Raw genomic sequence first — 23,705 nt, 5'->3', positions numbered from 1 at the left:
CAAGTCTACACTGGCAGTGGGCCAGGTCCCTGTGGTCTGAGGATCAGCCTTGGCAAGGGCAGGAGCTTGACAGGTGAGGGGTTATCTTAGCCAGCGGAGCTCATGAAGTTGCCCTACTAAGGCCCCGAAGGAGGGAGTCCACAGATCGATGAGACGCATAGGATTACCACTCTAGAGCTGGAAGGGATCTTAGAGGCCACTGTGAGTCCAACTCCATCATTTAAAAATGAGGAAACTGAGGCTCAGGAACATTATGTGACTGGCCCAAGGTCATGCAGGTAGTAAGTAGCAGACCCAGGATGTAAACTCAGGGCCAATGACTCTGGCTCAAGCTCCAAGTTCACGGCTACCTCCTCCAGCTCCTCATTTTACTGACTGGGACGCTTCAGCATGGAGGGGAATTGACCATCCCAAAGTCATGCAGTGATCTTCAGGCTTATTCTGGTATTGTTCCCACACTATCACACTTCCATGAAACACTGAATTAATATAGATATTAATAATCATATATTAATGATCAATTAATATAGATATTAATCATGTTTATTCCCATTTATGGAGAGTTCCGAAATCCACAAATCCCATTCCTTACACTTAGTTTTTTGTTGTCGTTCAGACTTTTTCAGTTGTGTCTGACTCTTCATGACCCCATCTGGGCTTTTTTTGGGGGGGGGGGATAGAGATACTGCAGTGGTTTGCCATTTCCTTCTTCAGCTCATTTTGTAGATGAGGAAACTGAGGCAAACAGGGTGAAGTGACTTGCCCAGGGTCACACAGCTGGTGTCTGAGGCCAGAATCGAACTCAGGAAGATGAGTCTTCCTGACTCCAGGCCTAGCACTTGATCCACTGCACCCGGAGTTGTCCTTATGCTTAATCTAGGTTATGCATGACTAATGTGGAAATGTTTGTGTTTGTGTCTGTTTGTCCTTTGTTTCCGAAGACCATGGCATCAGGGAAATGATGACGTGGCTGGCAGTTGACTTTGGTTTGAGCGAGGGAGGGCTGAGATGTCTGATTGTCTAATTGGAAATATGTTCGATGTGATTGTACATGCATGGCTTACATCAGAATGCATGCTGTCTTGGGGAGCTGGAAGGGGAAGGAGGGGGAGAAAATTTAAAACTTAAAATCTTATAAGAGGGAATGTTGAAAACTAAAAATAAATAAATAAACATTTTTAAAATTCTGGGTTATATAGTGTCAGAATGGAATCCGGACCTAGGTCCCTTGACTCATATGACATCATTTTACAGATAAGAAAACTGAAGACTCAGGAGGTTGTGTGCCCAATCCCATTTTTATTTTTAAACTTTCATTACTAAATCTTAGATAAGATTAATAATTATTTAATTTTAAAATTTAATTTTTAACATAATAACATAAATCATAAGCAATTTCTTAGGGTAGGAGGGGGCCCCAGGACCTTAAGCTACTGGTTAATGCCATGAGAGCCTCCCTTCTTCCTTGGGTGGTGTTGGGCCCTAGGGCTAAGCTAGAGGCTGTGTGTGTGTGTGTGTGTGTGTGTGTGTGTGTGTGTTCCTGCACATGGGGAGGGGGGTGATGCAGGGATCAGCATCTGTGGGCACCTCAGCCTCGGGTTGCTCAGGCTCAAATTTCCCTAAAAGCTGTTGTGGACGCCAAGGGCCTTAGGCAGGCGCTGTGGGCGGGCAGGGGATCAGGGTTTCCATGATCGTTGAGCTCTCTGGGCTTCTTCAGCGTACCTGAGTGTCAGGAGGATTAGAGTAGGAGCTTTTCCTGAGCCGGAGAGGCCAGGCCGATTCCACCTGAGAGGCTCAGGATCCACACCCTCAGCCTTCCCCTCCTCTCCCACCCCTCAGCTCCACCAGGAGGGATGCGAACATACAGGCAGAGATGAAAATGCACCCATCATAGACTCTAGAGTTGGAAAGATCTTTAGAACATAGAATGTTAGCATTGCAAGGAATCTTAGAACATAGAATGCCAGCTATAGGTCATCTAGTTCAACACCTTCCTCTTTTTTTCCAGATGAGGAGACAAAAGCCCAGAGCAGGCAAATGACTTGCCAAAATTCATGTAGTAAGCATGTGGCTGGAATTTAAGTCCAGTTTCCCTGACTATGCATTCATTGTTCATTCTGGGTCATCGTGCTACCTGGTGGTCGTGCACTGGGTAGAGAGCAGGGATTCAAATCCAGCCTCAGATACTTATTAGCCATGTGACCCTGGGAAAGTCACTTAACTTCTGTTTGCCTCAGTTTCCTCAACTGTAAATCGGATAACAATAACACCTGCCTTGCAGGGTTGTTGGCAGGATCAAATGCCAGTGCCTGGCACACAGTAGGATCTATATAAATTTTTATATAAATATATATTATATCTCATTATATAATAGATTGTTACATTATGTAATTATATACAGGGTGTTCCTAAAGTCTGGACACATAGGCAATTGATGGCAATGTGGAGTTATTGCGTTGAGTTCACGTGAATCTTGCAAAGTGCGTCAACCTTTGCATCACAATGATGGAAGTCATATTGAAGATGTTATTTGTTAATACTCCAATTAAATAAAATGTTGTTGAAATTTTCATTCATTTCATTTCTTGAAAAATATGCATTTTTGCCCATGTGTCCAGACTTTAGGAGCACCTGTATAGTATATTATTCCAATAATATAGTCGATAAATATATGTAAATTCTTATTCCCTTCCTTTTTCCCTTCCTACTCATCCTTCAATTAATTTCTTTCAGAAGACATTTTTAAAGTGTCTATTATGTGCAAGGGCCCTCTATTTGGTTCTGGGAATATAAAGATAAGAAATAATATGGTCTTTGCCCTCCAGGAGCTTGCAATCTATTAAGGGGGATGCAACATGTGAACAAATGAGTATGAAAAAGGTGAAAAGTGATGAACAAATGCAAAAGCATTTATTCATCTCTTACTCTGTGCAAAGTGCTTCGATGATACACTGAGGAGGTTTGAGCTACAAGTCAGATGGAAAGGCCCCACGGTCCTTACGGTGCCGCTGCAAAGCAGATGGCGACACATCCTCTTAAATATCATTTTCACTGATAAAATCATATCTGCTTGTGATTTCTGCTGATGGTGCCAAGGTCTTTGATGGTAAAGACTTTTTTTCTGAGTCTTCAGTAGCCGAGGAGACCTGCAAAGGGGGCTGACTTGCCCTTCAGTGGCACTTGGTCAGTGGTTGAGGCGGAGGGGATGGTGGGACTTTTCTCCACAGGGATTGTTCCCCTCGGTGATGGCTGTGGGGGCCAGGCTGGAAGCAGGGCTGATAAACTAAATTTTTCCCAGGGTTTTTGGGTTCAGGGTCCTGGGCTGTCTCCAAGATGGGAAGGGAGCAAAGGAGCAGTCCAAACAAAGTGCCCTAGTAAAATTTGAGGTGTGTGAGAGAGATCCTTTCAGCTGGGGGTTGGAAAGGGAGAAGAGGGGTGGATCCTAGTGGCTTCCTTAGGTAGGTAGTGCCTTTGCTGGGCCTACCAGGGAAAAAAGTTTTCAACACGTAGAGCTAGGATCTTTTGCTCAGAGAATGAAAGACTTAGGGCAACCAGGATCATTGTCTTCAAGAAATCAAAGAGTTGTTTGTGGACTTGAGGCTAGAAGGAAGAGCATTGAGGTTATGGGACTGGGAGGCAGACCTTAGCTCATCTTAAAGAAAGACTTCCTAGGATGAGAGCTTTCCAAAAGTGAAATGGGCCACCTCAGGCCATGGTTAATAATCACTGGAGCTCCTTAATCGACAGCTGAATGAAGATAGTAATAGTTCATGGTACTCTAGCCCTTTTAAGGATTTGCAAAATGTGTTTCCCCACCACAACCCTGAGAAGGATGGAGGACAAATCCTGTCATCCCCAGATCCCCAAAGAAGAAGCCAAGGAACTGAGAGGAGAAGTGACCGGTCCAAGCTGGCAGCGTCTGGACCCAAACCCAGGCCTTTAGACTCTGAATCCCATTCCCTTTCCCCTCTACTACATTTATATTAGGGGGTTCTGGGAATCCTCTCCATGGGAGTTTGTACAGGAATGTATATCTCTCCAATTGTGAATTCCCAGGCTTCAGGGGCTGAGATATCTTGTCTGTACAATCCTTAGAGCAAGCAGGTGCTTTATCAGAACTTTGTGATGATAGTAATGGGGATGGAGATGGTGACCATGGGGATGCTGGGAATGGGGAGAACAGTGACTTTAAAGAGATGCTGGAAATGGTAGTGATGGGAATACAGACACTAGGCACGGGGCAAGAGGGATGAGGGAAACAGCTGATGCCTGAGGGTAATTGTAGTGACTCATGCTGGGGCTGTCCCTTCCAATTCCATGCTTCATAGAATGCTACATCCATTTTCCTGATGCACAGACTTGAGTGTGCTGAGCCATAGCTTTCTGTTGTCTATAAAGTCTACACTCTTTAGCTGGGTATTCGAGGTACTCCAGGTTCTTTCCAACTTTAGCAAATGCAACTCCATCCAATGTACTTCATGCTTCACCAGATGGGGCTACATTGTCCCCCATAAATACCCCCATGTTCTCCTGCATTTGTGCATTTATTCACTCTGTCTCCCATGCTTGGAATCCCACCCCCCATCTATAGCTGATCCCCAAAGATCCAGCTTAAACATCGCCTTCTCCATGAAACTTCCCCTAATCTGACCAGTTAGAAGCCAGCTTTCACTAAGGCAGCTAGGTGGTGAAGTGAACAGAGTACTTGGCCTGCAATGGAGAAGACTTGAGTTCAACACCAGCCACAGACACTTACTATCTGTGTGACTCTGGGCAAGTCGCTGAACCTCCATTTGCCTCAGTTTACTGATTGGCGAAATGGGGATAATGAGAGCACCAACCTCCCAGGGTTGTTGTGAGGATTGAATGAGATAATAATGGTCAAGGACTTGGCTCATAGTGAGTGCTCCCTGAATGTTAACCAAAATTAGAATTGTCTTTCCCTCCTCCAATCTTGCAAAACATTTTGTATCTTGCTGGTAGACGCGGAAGGAATTTAGACATCACAGGTCCATTTTAATAATTTTATAAGGAAAGGGACAAGGTCTGTGATTTCAGTGATGTAAGTTGTTTCATGGTGAGGAAAGTCCTTCTGCTCAGAATCTTAGAAAATTGAGGGGGGGGGCATTGAATTTGCCCAGGGTGACATAGCACACGAACCTGTGTGTATGAGGAGCCTTGAACCTAGGTCTTCCTGACTTGGGGGATGGTGCTCTATTATACCACATTTAAAAAGGAGGAAACGAAGGCACAGAAAAGGAAAGATAAATGATTTATCCAAAGCCAAGAAGCAGAGCAAGGATCTGAACCCAGGTCCTCCAGGTCTAAATTTATTGGTCGGGGTTTTTTTTTCCATTGTCCTGCGCTGACTAATAGTGGGGGTGGAGAGGAGAAGGACGGGGCCTGGGCTAAGCTGACAGTCAGTGCCAGTGGTGACAATGAGGGTGGCCAGGCAGTAAGGATGAGGCCATTGATGAGCCGAGAGAGACAGGGACAAGAGGCCATGCTGACAATGTGCCCTTCTCTCTGCAGATGTGAAGTTCCTGGAGAATCACAGCCTGGCCAAGGATGCGCAGGAGAAGGCCAATGCGGCCCTGCTGGAGTACACCATGTGCCATTACCCGCACTGCGGCGACAAGTTCCGGCAGCTGCTCCTGCGCCTGGCTGAGGTGCGCTCCCTCAGCATGCAGGCAGAGGAGTATCTGTACCACAAGCACCTGGGTGGGGAGGTCCCCTGCAACAACCTGCTCATCGAGATGCTGCACGCCAAGCGGACTTGAGCCTCCAACCTGGCCCTGCCCAGTCCCAGGGACTCTCCGAGGAGCCGGGATCTAGGCCATGGGGCAGGGGAGGGGTGGCCTTGGCCATATCTGGAGATGATTTATTTTATTATCACAAGCCCGGTGGATCTTATTTCTCAGAACCGCTCCACCCCAGCCCTTCCAGGGACATGTTCCCTGGCCAGTGTTTGGGAAAGTGGGTAGGGAGGGGACGACCCGACCCGGGTGTGTGTGTATGTGTATGTGTGCGTGTATGAGCACATGTGCCCGTGTGTGCCTGCAGCTCCCGGGCCCTGCCAAGCCAGAGTTGTTCCTGACCTGGCCGATGTCCTGGGAGACCAAACCTTGGCTTTGCTACTTGCTACCTGTGTGATTTTGGGCAAGTCATTCCCTTTCCTAGGCTTCAGTTTCCTTCCCTGTAAAACAAAGTGGTTGGACTAGATGATCTTTAAGACCCCTTCCAGCTCTAAATTCTAGGATTCTGTGGTAGTTACCTAGGAGAGGTCGGTGCCATAGAAGGAGCTCTGACCTGGAAGTCAGGAGACCTGAGTTCTAGTCCTGGCCCTAATGCTAACTCACTGTGTGGCCTTGGGCAAGTCAATTTTCCTCTCTGTGCCTCAGTTTCCACCCCTGTAAAATGAAGAGGAGATGTTGGGTGAGATGATCAATAAGGTCCTTTCTAGCCCTATCATCTTCTTTTATAGAGCTGCTTAGTCGATGACTGGGTGGCTGAGCCAACCACTAGCCCTGAGTGCCCAGGGGAGAGGTGGTGTGTTCTCTCTCCTCCATCCTGATCTTTGTTCCGAGAGGCTGAAGCATGGGACTGGGTCAGAGGGGATGGGGTGAGACTTCACAAGGACCCCTTTTGCTTAGTCTCACCCTCTCCATGGGATAGACATGGACTTAATAATACATGCCTCCAGATGCAGGGAGAGGACAGGAGAGAGGAAAAGAGGAGGCAGAGCATCTCCCCACCCAAAGGACAGGGAGGAAGCCCACAGCACCAGCTCATCATGCATTTGCCCAATTTCTTTATGAACCCTTAAAAGAGCATAGAATGAGTAGAGGTAGGGTGGGGATCAGCCCCTATTTCATAGATCTTGTTATGTGTAGCAATAAAAGAGTGGGTCACACTGGGCAGAGGCTCATGGGGGACAGAGGGGACCTAGAAACTGGCTGGCACAGAAAGCCCCCCACCTTCCGTAAAGAAAAAAAGTGGATACAATTCTCATTTGGCAAATCCAGGCCGATATTATTTGCAAGGCTACAGAAAAGGTCTTCTCTGTCCACCCATCTCTTTCACTCCTTAAGAGGGAGATGGAGCTCTGTGTAGGAGAGATTTGGGGACAATCCTAGGATTTGAGGAGAGGGAGAGGAAAGGGGTTAGGGTTGGCACCCATTGCTAGCTCTCCCAATGCTGTCATATCCCCATCACCAACACCTTCATTCTTCCCTACCCTCTTTATGGAATTGGGCCATTGTCCTGAAGTTCTTTTAATTACAGGGATTTGAGGTTCCCCTATCCAGAGCAGACTCATTTCTCCTGGCTTCAGAAGACAGATCTAGGAGCAGTGGGTAGAAATTGCAGAATGACAGATTTAGGATCCACCTGAGGAATGACATCTTGTCCAGATGTTGAATGGATTCCCCACCACTGGAGAGCTTCACAAAGTCTGAATGACCAACTTGTTGGGGACATTGTGGGGAAGAGTCCTATTCAGGAATGGGTGTGTGTGTGTGTGGGGGGAGAGTCCTCTGACCAGATGACCTCGGGGGTAATTTCTAGCTCAGAGATTCCATGATTCAGAATGGTTAGGGTCTCTTGCCCACCCTCATTCCCCCAAGGGAACTGTATTCCTTTAGGAGTTCAGACCCTAGGCGGGTTCTCAGCATGGCTGTGTGTGTATGTATGTAGGGGTGAAGAGCCTGTGAGGCCTCTGCTACTGTGGAGATGCACTGGTCCATTGAGGAAGGCAGAGGGCAGCCTCTTCTCTCTCTCTCTTGTGGACACCCAGGAAGAAAACAGATTGCCAAGGAACTCTGTGTGTAGCCTGCACCTGTTCACCTTTGCTGAGCTGGGGGAGGTAAAAGCTGTTTTGAGGTGAGGAGTTGGGGAACGAGGACTTTGGCATCTGCTGATCATAATGCTTTGGCATCCGAAATGGGTTGCTCATTTGCCTAGTACTGGTCCATCTGCCCTTCCCATATTGAGATCTTTTCTGTCCCAAACACAGGCCCCATCCCAAAGCCTTCCTTGCCTCTTCTGTATTGTGCTCTCAGTGGCCCAGAATCTTTGTAGACCTGTCCTCAGCTCCAGTTCCCTGGCACGCCGGCCCCCTCCCCCATCCGCTTAACTCACCAGGGTTGGGCTGGCAATCTAGGTGGGGTGGGGGCACCCTCAGAACAAGACAGTGCATGAATAGATAAACCAGGGACCTTTACCCTGGTACTTTCCTTGTTGCCATTTGCCCAAACCTGGTGAACCATGGCTCAAGAGCATGGGTGTTTTTTCCTTCCCATCTGTCAGTCTCTGTGATTCAATTCCCACTTTGAACTAGGCAGCCCATTGAAGAGCTGGTGACCAGCGGATGGGAGACACACACTGTGTCCTCTTTTTGGAAAACAAGAAGTGCCCTTAAGTGTCTCCCCCTCCCCAATGGGAAGGCCTCTACCCTTCTGCCCTCCTCCAATAAATTTTGCAATTGGTTTCGAAATGTTTTTACTTTTGTCTTTTGAACTTGAAGTACCAATCTCAGCTCTCTTTGGTTGAGGCTCTGAGGGAAGGTGGATAAGGCTCAGGGTAAAAACTCAACAGAGATAGACATGTAGATCACCAGATCTGGATAACCTTCTCCCAGTTCTCTACTAAGGGTGTGTGTGTGTGTGTGTGTGTGTGTGTGTGTGTGTATACATGTGCAAGTCTGTGGATTTGTGTGTGTTTGTGTGAGCATTTGCATGTGTGTGTGGGTTAGAGGTAGGGAAGAGTGAGCCAAAAGAAATGAGGGAGAGCAGGATCAGTGGTTTTCAAAAACCAGATAGGGACACAGAGGAAGCACTCTCTCGAAGCACTGTGGTAGTACACACAGTGGGCATTAGGTTGCTCAGTGGTTAGAGTGCCAGGTTGAAGTCAGGAAGACTTAGCTTCCTGAGTTCAAATCTGGCCTCAGACACTTACTAGCTGTGGGACCCTGGGCAAGTCCCCTGTTCGCCTCAGTTTCCTCATCTGTAAACTGGGCTGGAGAAGGAAATGGCAAACCACTCAGTATCTTTGCCAAGAAAACCTCAAATAGGGCCACAAAGGGCCAGACAGGACTGAAAATGACCGAACCTGAATAGTATGTGAAGTAACTTAGAATCAGATGACCTGGATTTCAGTCTTCCTTGGGCACTATCTAAGTAACCCCTCCTTCTCTGAGCTTCAGGCCCTTTGCCCATGAAGTGAGGGTTTAGGCTCCATGATTTCCAAGATTCCTTCCAGTTGTGACACGCTATCAACTAACATTCTGTAGTGGGTTTTATCTAGGAATAATATTTTATATTTTAAATTGGCAGCTCTAAGAGCCAATCAACAGCCCCAACTCTGGGGAATCTATGCCCTCCAGAAGCTTACATCCTACAGGAAAATACATACAGGATATCTACAAAAGAAATAGTGAATTAGTGGGGGGCACTGGCAACTGGAGGAATCATGAGAGGCTGTGTCAAAGTGAGCTGAGCTTTGAAGAGAACTAGGAGTTCCAAGGGTTGCAGGGTAGGAGAGAGAATATTCCAGGTAAGTGGGACAGCTCACGCAAATGCAGAGGTGAAGAACAGAATGCTACATATGGAGAAGAGCAAGCAGGTCAAGTTAGCTTGATTGTAAAGTTGTGTTTGTCCTTCGTTCTCGAAGAGGACCATGACATCAGGGAGATTATGACGTGACTTGCAGTTGACTTTGATTTGAGTGAGGGAGGGCTGTGCAAGGTCACCAGCCTCACTTTCTCCTCCAGAGCCCTCTGGGTCCAATGACCAGATATTCATCAGGATGACTGGAGATGGCCCAGGATGCAACAGGAGACCCTGGCCTTTTCAGGCCTTTTCATGTACTCACTCAGAGTGAGGTAACACCGATTCAGTGAATAGGCCTCTTTAAGAAGTGAGTCAAGAGATGGCCTCTTTAATTAGAAAAAAAGAAAAAAAATCAAGCTGGGAGGGGAAGACCAAGTGAAGGGGGAGTTACCATGTAGTCAGCATGGAAAGATATACAGGAACCAGATTATAAAGGACTTCAAAGTCAGAGGAGTTTGTATTTTATCCTAAGGGTAATGGGGATCCTCTGGAGTTTCTTGAGGCAGAGAAGCAGCATGTTCAGATCTCTACCTTGGAAAGTGTGGAGGCTAGACTGTAGGGAGACCAGTAGGAGGCTGTTGCAGTAGCATCAATTAGGGGTGCTGAGGGCCTGGATGAAGGTGGTTGTGGTATGTGTAGAGAAAAGGGGATGGATTCTAGAGATGTTGAGGATGTGGAATTAGTAAGACCTGACATGTTATTGGACTTGAGGGGGTGGTGGTGAGAGAGAGTGAAGGGTCAAGGATGATTCCCAGGGTTAGAACTCAGGCCACTGGAAGAATGGAGGCTCCCCTATAGAAATGAGGAAGTTAGGAAGAGTTGCAGTGACCAAAAATTCATGTCTCTAATCCTCAACACTCAGCCTCTAGGTCTTTGCAGCTCCACCCAATGCTTTCCTGAAAGAGCTGTCTAGGCTCCAGAGTCACCTCCATGCCATGAGGAAACACTGGGATCAATAGCAGTGGAAGAGGGGGGAAAATGAACATTTGACATACCTCCAGGGTCCTGACTCACCCTTGGGGTGATGTCCAGGGCAGAGGCTTTGAGAGGTGGTGGTATCCAGGCTGGGGATCCCCACTCCCAAGGGAAAAATGGGGTCAGGGCCATGGAGACGCAGGAGTCTCGGGCAGTGGTCTGCTAAATGGGACTCACGCACCCCAGGAAACCATTACATGACCACAAGGAATGGGGGTGGGGATGATATCAATCAGAGAATGGGAAAAGAGGCTAAATTCCAGCCTCACGGACTTTTGATGAGCACAACTAAACTACTCCCTTCACCCATTATCACCTAACATTCTCCCACCACATCACTATGGCTGATGTTGTCCCTGCCCCTCACCCCCAAGGTTGTTATAATCTAGCCCTGGCCCCTGTCACCCGAAGTGACTACATTGACAAATTCTACTTCCAGCCCAGGAGGCCCACAGTTGGTCCTCTGGACCTCGACTTTGTCAGGCAGACCTCAAGGAACTCTATGTGCTCCAGTGCTCCGGAGTAAGAGCCCTGCCCTCCCCCAACCCCCAATCTTGGTCCCCAATTGAATTCTGTCCTGAATGAGTTGCATGGGGTAAGTGGGTAAATTGGGTTATGCTTTGCATTGCTGATCTTGGTACATCATCTTATCCCCTAAACTCAGCCCTTTTCAGAACTCTCCTATTACTGTGGATGGAAGCTTCATCCTTCCAGTCCCCAGGTCTTCAATCTCAGGGTCATCTTGGCCTCCTCCCTCTCACTCAGTTCGTATATCCAATCACTTGTCAAATGCTTTTTTTTAATCTTCCCAATATCTCTTCCATCTGTGTTCTCTCTCTCCTCAGCCTTCACTCTAGCTCAGGCCCTTGTCACCTCTCACCTGAATTTTTGAAACATCCTCCCAACTCATCCATCTGTCTCAAGGCCCTTCTCCCTCCAATCTGTCTTTCATAGCTGCCAGAAGAAACTTCCCTTAAGCACAGGTCTGACTATGTCACCCCCCACCCCACCCCTCCCTTCAATGTGCACCCCCTGGCTGCCTATTGAATCTGGGATCAAATATTGTTTTATTTTTATCTCACACTTTAAATTTTGGTGTAAGCTTTATAATGTACTTATTTGTACAGAAGTGCATGTGTAGAATTCATAAATAAATAAATGTGTATGGGGGGCTCAAAAATATTTTCCTGATACATAAGTAAAAAGTTTGGAGGGCACTGGCCTAGGGGACTGAGCCTGTGTGAGTATGCTTGTGTGTTTGTCTATCTGAATATTTCTTTGTAAATGAAGGAGCTAAAGATGGTCCAGGAGGAGGGAAGTATATAAAGTAGCTGGTTGGTACAGTGGATAGCGATGGATTTGTAGTCAAGGAAACTGGAATTCAAATCCTGCCTCAGACACTTACCATCTGTGTGACCCTGGACATATCACTTCCTATCTCCAACTCAGTTTTCTCATCTGTAAAGTGGAGTTAATTATGGCATCTATCTCATGGAGTTGTGTAGCATCTATCCTCATGGAGGAGCAAATGAAATAATAAATGTAAAGCCCAATCCTTAAAGTGCCAATGTAAGTGCTAGCTATTATTCTTGTGCGAAGTAAAGGAAACCACAGATTTCCCCTGGCTTTCTCCAGTTGCAGTATCTTTTGTGCACTCGGATTCCTTGTTTCGGGGACTCTCACCCCTGCTCAAGTAGACTGAATAGCCAAACCAAAGAATCTGTCATCAGAGGACCTGAATTCTACTCCGGGTGTCTTTAGGTCAGCTACTTCCCTCTGGGGCCTTGCTGGACTAGATGATCTCTAAAGTCCTCTCCAGCTCTTAACTCCTATGATGGAGAAACTGTGGTTCATCAAAGTCACCCAGGTCAACATTGGGAAAGACAGTAAAGGAGATTAATGCTTCAAGAAGGATTGGGACCAAGTGACTTTTGAGGTTTCTTCTGGCTGTAACAATTCCTGTTCTAAGGTCTCTTTGGATTCTTATTGTCTCTCTTTTATGTCCTAAGCTCCTTTCCAGGGGAGGGAGGGCATCTCCATTCATTCTGATCCATATCTGGCCACTGGACCCAGATAGCTCTGGGGGAGAAAGTGAGGCTGGTGACTTTGCACAGTGTTCCCTCTCTCAAATCCAATTTGCTTGCAAGTCATGGCATCGCCTTCCTGATTTCATGGTCCTCTTCAAGAACGAAGGATAAGCAACAACACGCTCCTTGCCATCTCCTGATCATCTGTGTTCCATGTTCTAACATTCTTTATTTCTAAGGTCCCTTCCACCTCTGACATTCTGTGTTCTAACATTCTATTCATTGATTCATGAGCTGGAGATCTATGATTTCATCTATTCAATGGTTCCCTCCACCAGTGTAGATTTCAACCCATCTATGCCCACCTAGTCTATGTAATTCTTGTCTATGTCTTCCCCAAAAGTAACCATTGAGGCTCCAGGCATAGATATTCTTTTTAAAAAATATTTAATTTTTTATTTTTAGTTTACAACACTCAGTTCCACAGGTTTTTGAGTTCCAAATTTTCCTCCCCTCTTCCCTCCTCCCAAGACGGCATGGAATCCTATGTATGTTCTGCATATACCTTCACATTAAACATATTTACACAATAGTAATTAAAAAATAAAAATAAAAAGTAATTAAATAGTAATTAAGAACCGTGATCAAAAAATAAAAAATTAAAAAATAAAAATAAAAAGTAATTAAATAGTAATTAAGAACCATGATCAATGGAGTGAGTCATGAGAAAGAAGAAACAAAATGAAAAAAAAAGATATAGAAAAAAAGAGAGAACAGATAGTTTCCTTCAATCTGAATTCATACTCCATAGTTTTTATCTGGATGTAGATAGCTCTTTCCACCATGAGACCTTTGAGGCTGTCTTTGAACCTTGTAATGCTGAGAAGAGCCAACTCTATCAAAGTTAGTCAGCACAGAATCAATATGTCTGTGGTTGTGTACAATGTTCTCCTGGTTCTGCTCCTCTCACTCAGCATCAGATCATGTAGGTCTTTCCAGGTTATGATGAAGTCTGTATCTTCCCCATTTCTTACAGCACAATAATATTCCATTACATTCATATACCACAACTTGTTCAGCCATTCCCCAATTGATGGGCATCCCCTGGATTTCCAATTCTTTGCCACCAGGCATAGATATTCTGGAGGCTGTCTTGGCTTTCTCCTACATTTTAGTGGGCCAGGAAAGCATTCTGGCAACTTGTCACTTGTCATCTATCATTCTTGCCATGTGATCAACCCATCATCTCTTCCTGTCATTGAATTCCTTGATGATATCTATTCTTACAATCTTCTCATTGGTTACATATGGCATCCTACTCTCACCCTCATACTTCTTTCTATTGTCCTCTGTAGGATGCTCCTTTTTAGTTTTTTTTAGAGGTAATTATATTCCATGACTCAACACCATATAGCAACCCTGGTGGAATGTTAGTATTGAAAAGATGGACCTTGGCTCTCATGGGAAGCTTGTGGTGACAGGCTCTATAATTTCTCCAAAGTAATCCAGCTCCTTCTCTTTCTCCTATTCAGTTCTGGGCTTAAATCATTGCACATCCTTAATATCTGTCCCAGATGTACATATAAACAGAACAAGCTCTACGGGGTATCCCTCTAAATGCATGTTAAAATCTGGGCAATAGATATTCTTCATCCACTTAGTCTTTCTTGTGTAGATGGAAGGTCAAGTCATTTGCAAGATTATGGATGTCTCTCCAGGAGATTCTGCAATCTTCAGAGTCTCCAAACAATGACATCCCCAAACAGGAGATCTAGAGAACTTCACCATCTCCCCTTCTTCCTGGACTTTGCCCTGGATTTCCCCTATTGCAGTGGTGAACACCTTTGGAGAGAATACATCCATCTCCATGTTTTATGTCTTCCCTGATGCTTATTATCAGTGAGTCATTGAATAGGATTCTTTCTATTGTTATATCTTCCAAGGAATTTTGAATGATTTTGATGCATGGATGGGAAATACTTTGTTGCTGAAGAGCCAGTAAGACAATGTTTTGTTCTACCAATTCAAATGTGTGTGTGTGTGTTTCATTATCAACAAAGGATTAACACAACAGGATCTTATATTCTCTACATCTTTCAGTTAATTGTGAAATCATAAAGTGTCCATTGTTGAATATGTTACTTGCAAAAGCCTCCTTGTTCCCTAGTAATTCTCTCATTGAGGATGCTCTCAATTCATGCAGAGAAAATGTTAATAAAGATTCTGTGTTGATGAGAGAGAGTAGGCGTATAAGTCAGTAGTCATCAATGTTCTCTCAGATACCTGAGGTTTTCTCCATGCCTTTGGTATCTTCTCCTTTGGATAGTTTGTGTATGTCCTCACAACTGTGTTGCCTCTAGCATGGAGCTCCTCTATAGCCATTTGGTCCAGTCCAGCTGTTTTCCCCATATTTTTTCCTCTTTAATGCCCTAACTCTCTATGGACACAACTGTGATTGTGATGTTAGGGTTCAAGTATGGTAGACCCACTGTTCTCAATGGAGAAAACAGCTGTTTCTTGCTAATCTTTTCCATTTTTCTTGTGTGGATAGTCCCTTTATTTTCATCATTGAATTCCATTGGCATGACTTTGCTTAGTTGGATGTCTTGGCAAATTTTCTCTAAACTGGCTTAACCCTCCACTGGTTCTTTCTGTTTTATGAGATGATATTGCTAATAATCATCCTTTAATTTGTAGATGAAAAAAACTGAGACTGGGGGAAGGGAAGTGGCAGTATCAGAATTAGAATTCAGGTCTCCTGACTCCAAACCCAATGTTCTTACCATTGCTCCTTCCAGCTCTAACATCAGATATTTTAAAGGTCTTTTTGAGTTCTGAAATTCTGTACTTTAAGGTCTCTTCAAACTGTAATATTCCACGGTTTAACATTCTTTAAAGAGCCATACAATACCCAATGGGAAGTGAATCTCAGACATTGGAAACTGATGGAGGAGGACAAATAGGACAAGGATCACTGACTCTGTGCATGGTCCAGGATGCTCAATTGAAGGGAATAGGGATGTTTAGCCTGAGAAGACCTAGGGGGAAATTTTAGCTGCCTTCAAACATCTGAAGAGCTGGATTTGTGCCATTTGTCCCCAGAGGACAGAAACAGGAGCAGTGGGGGGAAGCTGTAAAGAGGTAAGTCTGGGTTTGATATCTGGAAAAGCTTCCTATGCTAAGTTCTGTCCAAAGGTAAAAGGAGCCACAGGTTAGACCACAAGATGACCGCTGAGGAACCTTCTAACCCAAATCCTATACTTTTGTATTGGGTCAGAAATGTCGCTTAGGACACACAGTAAGAGGGGAGCTACCCAAACCATGCAGAAAGATGACCCATGCTCCAACCTAGGCCTCTGGCTCTATTCCATTCACTTCAATGCCACAATTCAATTGAACAAACATTTATTTAAGGCCTCCTGTGTGCAAGGCCTATGTCCTTGGTGTGCTGGCCAAGTTCTTCCTCGTGGCTGGGGGTGGGGTGCAGATTTCCAGGATGTTCATCCAAGAGCTTGGCCTGCGACTGGGATAATGGGCAGGCAACATTCTCTGTGGGCTTCACTTGACCCTCGCTGAAGGTCTGTTAGGCTCACATGTTGACATTTGGCCTAGAAACCTGAGCATAGACCAGGGTCTATTGGTAAGGAATCAAGCCTGGTTTTGAAGGTGGCATTGGTTACCCACTAATATTCTAAGTCCACTGGGAGGAGAGAACAGAGAAGGTGAAGGGAAGGGGGAGAGGGGAAGGGATCTTCATTCGTCCCCACTTTGTCTGCCTCCTAATGCTTCAGCTTCTACCTGAGGGGCTCAGAATTTCCTAACTCTACTCCTTTAAATTCTACCCCATGGGGTGAGTATAGAGCGTAGAAGAGGGGAATAGGAGGTAAAGAGTGAGCTTGGGTTTTTAGGGGGAGGGGAGGGGAAGAGAAAGCAAATCTGGCTGCTTTTGCACTTAGCACAGTGAGTGGCACACCACAGGTGTGCATGAAGCTAGTTGACTGACCAATAGGGAAAGGGCATGGTTCCATGAGATAAGAGGGCATTTGGCTGTGAGGGTCATGAGGGTGCTTGGCTGTTTCTGGAGTGAGTGATGGTGGTGGAGGTGTTGGCTAGGTTTTTGTTTTTGTGGAGGCTCGCCTTTCTGATGTGAAAGGAGGATATTAATCTTTGAGGGGTGGGATGGCTTGTTTTCCTGGGGATAGTAGGGACAGAGTACTTCTGGGCAGGGAGAGAGTCAGATCACCGGCAGGGCCTGAGGTGGGAAGGGTATTTCCCCGGCATGGTGGAGGTGACCTGGCTATTTACAGTGGGAAGGAGAAAGGGGGGCAAAGGAGTAAGGTCTTTTTCTTTCAGATGAGGGAGAAGGGCTATTTCCCTAGGGTAGAAGACAAGACTGTTTCCCTGAGGGTGGGGTGGGAAGCTTCTGTTCCCTGAAGTGGGGGGGGGGGCGGTCTCCTGGGGCTACTTTTCCTGGCTCTCCCAGGGGGCTGGGCCCTGCTGGGCAGGGCAGCACCTTCCTGGAGTCAGGGAGAAGCTCACTCCATGTTGCTATGCATGGCTTAGCAACGTGTATTCACTGAGGATAATGAAATTATCCCCAGGAAACAATGCAGGCATCACTTGAAGCCAAGAAGGAGCCAGAGCTGCTGGCATCCCTTGTTTGTTAAGACAAGGCTTATGCCACAGGAGTTGGAGGTGGGAGGGGGCAGGAGGGAAGAAGGCCCTGAGCTCATTTTTGACTCAGAGGAAGGGAGAAAAAAAAGAGGGGAAGGGGGTGAGGTAGTCACCTTCAGTTCTGGCACTTGGTGAGCCCTGATGGGTCAGGGAAGGGTAAGGGGAGGGGAGAGGACGTGTCCAGTGAAGGGCATGTTTTTTCCTGCAGATTCTGCCCAGGGACTAGACTGGAAAAGGGGTGCTAAGGTGATGGGTGAAGCTACATGGTCTCCCTCCAAGCCACAGGCCATGCCTTTTGCTCTCCCCAGGGTCACTGTCGAACTCTGTTTCTGTCCCCTACCAGCCACATTGGCCTCTCCTTTCTTCCTTTTCCATACTGGCCCTTGGTTCTAGGGGGAAAAGGACCTGGGGTGAGATAAGAGATGTAAGGATCATCTCTAAGACATACAGAGTTAGAGCCAAAAAGGATCTTAGAACAATGGCCTGCTGTAATATGGAATGTAAGAGTTGGATGGGACTTTAGAATATTAAAACTGGAGGGGACAATGGAACAGAATGGAGAAAAGATAAGTAGTCAGTAGCATGTGTGTAAAAGATCTGAAGACTTTAGTGGACCTCAAGCTGGACATGCATCAACTGTGTGACAGGGCAGTTAAGCAACCTCATTGGGACTTTTGTATTATTAAATCAACACAGGAAGTTTCTGGGGACAAACTTTTTTATGATCTGTAGTTTTAGAGAGCTGCCTGGGGGTGCTGAGAAGTTAGGTCATTTACACAAGGTGACACAGCTAGTTGGTTTCAGAAGCAGAATCTGAACCCAGATCTTCCTGCTTCCAGGAAATTTTACCATTCATTATCTTGTCAATCAGGTCTTAGGTTGCCTTAATAAACATGTGGTGGCCAGAATGCGGAAGCTCATAGGATTATGACTTTAGGGCTGGAAAAGCCTTTTTCAAATGAGGAAAACTGAGGCCCAGAGAGATGAAGTGACCTGAAGTGACCAGAGTCGCCCTCAGCCAGTTAGGTAGGATTTGAACTCAGGTCCCCTAAATCCAAGTCCCAGGCTCTTCACTCTTCTACTCTAGTCATGCAGTTTTGGAGTACTGTGTTCAGTCCTGGTGTGCCATGTTTTATAGAGGACACTGGCAAGCGGGAGTGTATCCACAAGAGGGAAGCCAAGATGTTGAAAGGACTAGACCGCCATGCTGTTGGAGGAACTGGAGGGGTTTAGCCCAGAAAAAAAAGAAGACTCGGGGAAGGGGAGATTCTGATGACTGATTTTGTCAGAGGCAAAACAGAGTCAGTGCGGTGTAGTGGAAAATAGAGGAAAGTGGCTTTAAATCTTGCCTCTGACAGTTGTTAGCTGTGTGACCCTGAACAAAGGACGCAACCCCTCTGGTGCTCACTTTCCTTCTCTGTAAAGTGAGATGTTGTCAGTCACCAGTATGCAGTACCTGCCTCATGGGGTTGTAGCAAGGCAGGTACTTGATAGAGGTCTTCGAGACTCAGCCACTAGGAACTTAGTGCCCCGGATGAATGTTCCAGAAAGGCAGAGTTGGACCCAATGTTAGGAAGAATTAGCTCTCGAATCAAGTTGCCTCAAAGTGGAATGGATGGCCTTTAAGTCAGTGAAGAATCCATCTGTGGAGGTCTTCTCGGGGGAGACCACTCACTGAGGAGACTGGAGAGGGCATGGCTTTTCGGGTAGGCATTGGCCTTGGTACTTATTCTCTGGAGTCCCTTCCAGCTCTGAGATTCATCAGATTCAACAGTTCCAGCAGAGACCTTTCTTCTGCTACTAAATAGTTATGTGCTTTTGGGCAGGTTATCACCTCTCTCTGAGGTGTTTCCTTATCTGTAAAATGGGTTGTTGGGCCTCCTGACACACACCTGTTATCCCAGCAACTTGGGAGGACAAGGCTGGTGGATCTCCTGAGCTCAGGAGTTCTGGGTTCACAGTAGGGCTAAAAGTTGATGGAGCATAGGAACTAAGGCCTCCATCATTCCAGTGTGGGGTGGGGGTGCCTACTAATGAATGTTTTCTGTCCCTTCCTGTTCTAACAGTCTCCGTTTTTGGCTCTAAGGGGCATCCAGCTCCAACTGTCTATAGCAGCAGGGCTCATACTCTAGGATTCTCTCTTCTCTCCTCTCTCCCTCCCTTTGTCCCTGGGGCAGGGATGGGGGAAGGGGGGGGGTGGGGAAAGGGGTGAGGGGAAAGTGTGAGCTCTTCTCAGAAGTTGACAATTCCCTGGGAGATAAATGATGGTGACCTTGCTACACAGAGTGGCTTAGGACAGTAAATTCTCCAGATTTATCTAGGACGTGGGCTTGTTTAGTTAACCTGGGGGGGGCGGGGCATGGATGACTGGAAGGATAATTACTGTATATATCTGTATATATCTATGCATATATATCTGGGGATCATGCATAGAACCCACAATGCATGCATGTGACACGAATTGTGGGCAGACAGATGCAGACAGCTACAGAGGGCTGGGCAGGGCTATGTCATGGTTCTACACACACCCCCCTTCCTCCCCACTTTCATCCCCCTCAGTGTCAGGCCCAGCCACAGTCCTCCCCAACTGAAGAGGGCTGTCTATTTTTCTGGGGGGAGGGGGGAAGAGGCAACAGGATGCCACCCCACCAGCTCTGAATACCCTCCTCCGCCTGGGCCACCTCTGGATTCAGGGGCTACTTAGACAGGGGGGAGGGGGAGACCAAGAAAGGAAGACTGGGAGCAGGTGGATGAGTGGATCTTGTGTCAGTCCAAGGAGACTCATCTCCTGCCTTTGGGCTTGGGCGGGGGGATGAAGGAAGAAAAGACCTTCTGCTTTTGAGCAGAGAGAGGACAGGGAGGTGGGAGGGGGGAAAAGGGATCTCTGAATTTTGAGGGATAGGAGCTTAAGAGGAAGGAGGGGCCTCCTATCTATAGTGGGGAAAGGACAGAGCACGGAGGTCCTGGGTTTGGTGACGGGGTGGTGAGGTGGGAGGGGGGAGGTGAGATCTCCTGCTTTTGTGGGAGGAGAGAATGGGGAGGAGAGGAAAGAGCAGAAGGGGAGAAAGAAAGGGGCCGTGATGGGGCCAAGGTGGCCAGACTCAAAACTGCTTTGTTTATCTTCTGCAATTTCAGTCTTCTTTTGCCCCTCCCTTTTCACCCCCAACCCCACTTCAGTCATTTTCCCCTCCCACTCTACCAGCCGCAAGGTGCCCAGGGTCCTCTTGTCTTCTTGTCTTCCTCCCCTGCCCCCCAACAAACAAACCCTGCTTTCTGGAACGGGATCAATCAACTGAGGATTCGGCGACTGAATGTGTAAGCAACTCTTCCAGGGGACAAAGGACTAAGCCAAAGGAATGAAGGTCTAATGGTGAAATTTGTGGCACGAAGCTATATAGGGGAGGCAGCCAAGGGGCAGGAACTGAGAGTGGGGAGGGGACAAGATGGAGAGCTCAGCTTGCCCAGTTAGGCTCCTTTCTGAATCACACTAGAACTTCCAGAGAGGGGTAGGCAGCTGTGCCTATGCTCCAGGGCAGAGCTGTTGGCCCGGTTCTGAGCTCTGGCCCTAGGCCAGTTACTCCCCAGCCCCCAGCCCCCAGCCCCAGTAAGGGTTTTGCATCTGCCTCCTCCCATCTCGTACCTGAAGATTTGAATGACGTCAACTCCACTGCCTGCAAACAGGATGAAAATCGAGATAGGGTTACTAGCACAACCCAAACCAGGGGCATCCACAGGAGTTTTGTGCTCAGTTTCCCCATCTACATTCTGTCCAGTGACTCTTGTTGGCCTGGGCCCAATCCACCTTTTCCAGGAACGCCTATTCTTCCCTTCTCTGTCACTCAACTCAACTTTCCTTCTGTCCCCTCTCAACACCCTCCAAACCCAAGTCTGGCCCTATTCTGCCTTCCAGTTCAGTTCTTCTTAACTCAGTCCTTTTCCCCCTCCTTCCCCTTTCTTCCCATTTATCCTTCAAGGACTCAGAGTTTAGGGGTCTGTGGGAAAGGGCTCACTGGTCTCCTCTTGTGACCTTCCTCATCTCTGGGCCTCCGTTTCTCCATCTGTAAAATGACGGGGTTGGACTAGATGATTTCAAAGGTTCCTCCCAGCTCTAAATCTCTGACCTGGGATTCCTCCCTGCCCTGAGAGTGTGGGTAACACTGAGGGTCTGTGGGAGGGAGAGTGGGACCCCCTTTTAGTGAAGTTGGCTTCTGCTGTACTGGATCAGGGACTGACTGCCCCCCCACCTCCCAACAGCTGCAGCTGTTATGAAATGGTTTCCTCATCTCCCCTCCTCCCCTCAAACACCAGCCCAGCAACAAACTGATTCGATCTCTCAGCCTCCCTCGTCTCTTGGCCTTGGCATTCAGACACCATGTGGAGATTAATGCTCCCGGGCTCAGAAATCATGTCACCTGGCTCATCTCCCAGCTAGCCCCTCCCTCAGGGCTATTCTGCCCAGTAACTGAATGCCCAGCTGCCTAGTCAGCCCCCAGGGGGCTAAGGGTGGCTTCAAGGTGGAGAGGCCTAGCTGGTCCACCAGAGGTGTAGCAAGGGGATGGGGGAGCCCCAACAGGACTGAGATCACCTGATCAGGGGTCTGCCTTTCTAACCCTTCCTTTTCACTCCCTTCTGGTTTGTGGGCTGGTCAGTAAAAGCATAGCCCAGGTTAGGCCAAGGGGCTAAAGACAGCTTTAATAGGAGCAGTGCACAAAATCAGAATATGGGGGTTCCAGCCCCCCTCTGCCCGTGGCTCACTATGTGACCTTGGGTGAATCACTGCTCATCTCTGGCTATCAGTTTTCTCAGTTTTAAAATCCAGGCATTAGATTAGATGGGCTCTAATCTTCCATCTCAAACAATCTATGTTCTATGTTCTAACAGTCAAGATCCCCTTCTAGCTCTAGCGGTCTATGTTCCATGCTCTGATAGTCTGTGTTTCAAGCTCCTTCTCAGCCTGAATATTTCATGTTTTTATGTATCTTTCAGCTCTGACGTTCAAGGTCCTAAGGGTCCTTTTTTAGTGATGGAATTTTGTGATGAGCCCCAAGGACTAGTGAGTCTTAAGATCTGTGTTAGGGGCAGCTAGGTGGCACAGTGAATAGAGCACCAGCCCTGGAGTCAGGAGGACCTGAGTTCAAATCCAGCCTCAGACACTTGACACACTAGCTGTATGACCTTGGGCAAGTCACTTAACCCCAATTGCCTTGCCTTCCCCCCTCCAAAAAAAAAAAGATTTGTGTCAGCTCCTAGATCCTGGTTCAGGGCTTCGGAGAATGCTCCCATCCCCAAACACCAAGCCCAAAGGCTACTTACTGACTTCTCCGATGACATGATGGGTGAAAAACCCCCTGGGATTTTAGCACCAAGATTCCCTAGAGTTTTAAGAAAGCGACAACAGTTGTGTTAAAGTTTGGCTTCAACAGAGCCCAGAAACCACCATGCTAGAGAAGGAAATGGCAAACCACTCCAGTATCTTTGCCAAGAAAACCCTAAAAAGGGGTCACAAAGAGTCAGATGCTACTGAAAACTGACTCAGCAAAACAAAGAAACCACCAAATCTTAGACACTGATGGAGAGTGAGTCACTGTCCTTAGTTTGTGCCACCGAAGTTCAAGCCGATGGCCAAAAAAGGTTGTCCCTTCCCAGAACCCCCCACTCTGGAGAACGGCTGCTCCTCACCCCTTTGGTCCTGAACACACCTTCTCTAAGGCTCCTCCCAGCTCTAATGGTCTGCTTGAGAGAGAGCTCAGCATGGTGGAAGGAGCTCAGAACTGGAAGATCTGGAGTAGGGAAGACTCGAGTGCAAATCCTGCTGCAGAAACCTACTAGTTGTGCGACCCTGAACCAGTCATTTAACCTCTCAGGCTCAGTTTCTTCATCCGTAAAACCAATGATAATTATAGCATCTACCTCACAGAGCTGTGGTGAGGATCAAACCTTAAAGCGATATATAAGTGCTCCTTGTCATTATGTAAGTGAATAAGTTACGCCTCCCTACTGGGGGCATCTGTTTCTTTAGATATAAAATATTAATAAAACTGCCTGTCCTTAAGAGGAGAAAACCTGAGGAGAAAACACATTGAAAGGTTTAAAGTGCTATAGAAATGAGGATTGTGTGCCACCTATAACAACTGCTGTTAAATGTTGTTTTAAAGATGCTTTTCAGCTAATTCAAATGATTTCCATTTCTACAGTAGGTTAAGGTTTACCAAGCACTTTTCTCCCAACAGCTTTGTGTGGTAGGCTGTCCTAGAACGATTACCTATTTCACAAAGGAGGAATTATCCCTACTTTTAAAAACGACTTGCTCTGGGTCACACCACTCTTCAGTGTCAGAGGCCAGCCTTGAGCGGGCAGTTAGGTGGTTCTGTGGCTAGGGTACTGGACTTTGAACCAGGGAGACTCGAGTTCAAATCCCATC

General features: G+C 46.9%; 2 protein-coding genes across 2 annotated transcripts in view; one reads left to right on the top strand and one right to left on the bottom strand.

Moving 5' to 3' along the window:
- NR5A1 (nuclear receptor subfamily 5 group A member 1) overlaps positions 1-5,780 on the top strand; it is a 38,017-nt gene extending 32,237 nt beyond the window's left edge. The window contains exon 6 of the mRNA XM_036752373.1: positions 5,533-5,780. Coding sequence (XP_036608268.1) covers positions 5,533-5,780 — 248 coding nt within the window. The remainder of the gene's footprint in view (positions 1-5,532) is intronic.
- Positions 5,781-21,261: 15,481 nt separating this feature from the next.
- The window catches only part of ADGRD2 (adhesion G protein-coupled receptor D2), a 44,412-nt gene continuing 41,968 nt past the window's right edge, over positions 21,262-23,705 (bottom strand). The window contains exons 23-24 of the mRNA XM_036749816.1: positions 22,598-22,656; positions 21,262-21,342 (exon numbers count right to left, since the gene is read on the bottom strand). Of these exons, the coding sequence (XP_036605711.1) occupies positions 21,262-21,342; positions 22,598-22,656 (140 nt within the window). The remainder of the gene's footprint in view (positions 21,343-22,597; positions 22,657-23,705) is intronic.

The sequence above is a fragment of the Trichosurus vulpecula genome, chromosome 3, assembly GCF_011100635.1.
Source record: "Trichosurus vulpecula isolate mTriVul1 chromosome 3, mTriVul1.pri, whole genome shotgun sequence".
Classification (NCBI taxonomy): Eukaryota; Metazoa; Chordata; class Mammalia; order Diprotodontia; family Phalangeridae; genus Trichosurus; species Trichosurus vulpecula.
Note: the sequence above shows the minus strand (reverse complement) of the source record. Positions and strands in the feature narration are given on the sequence as shown.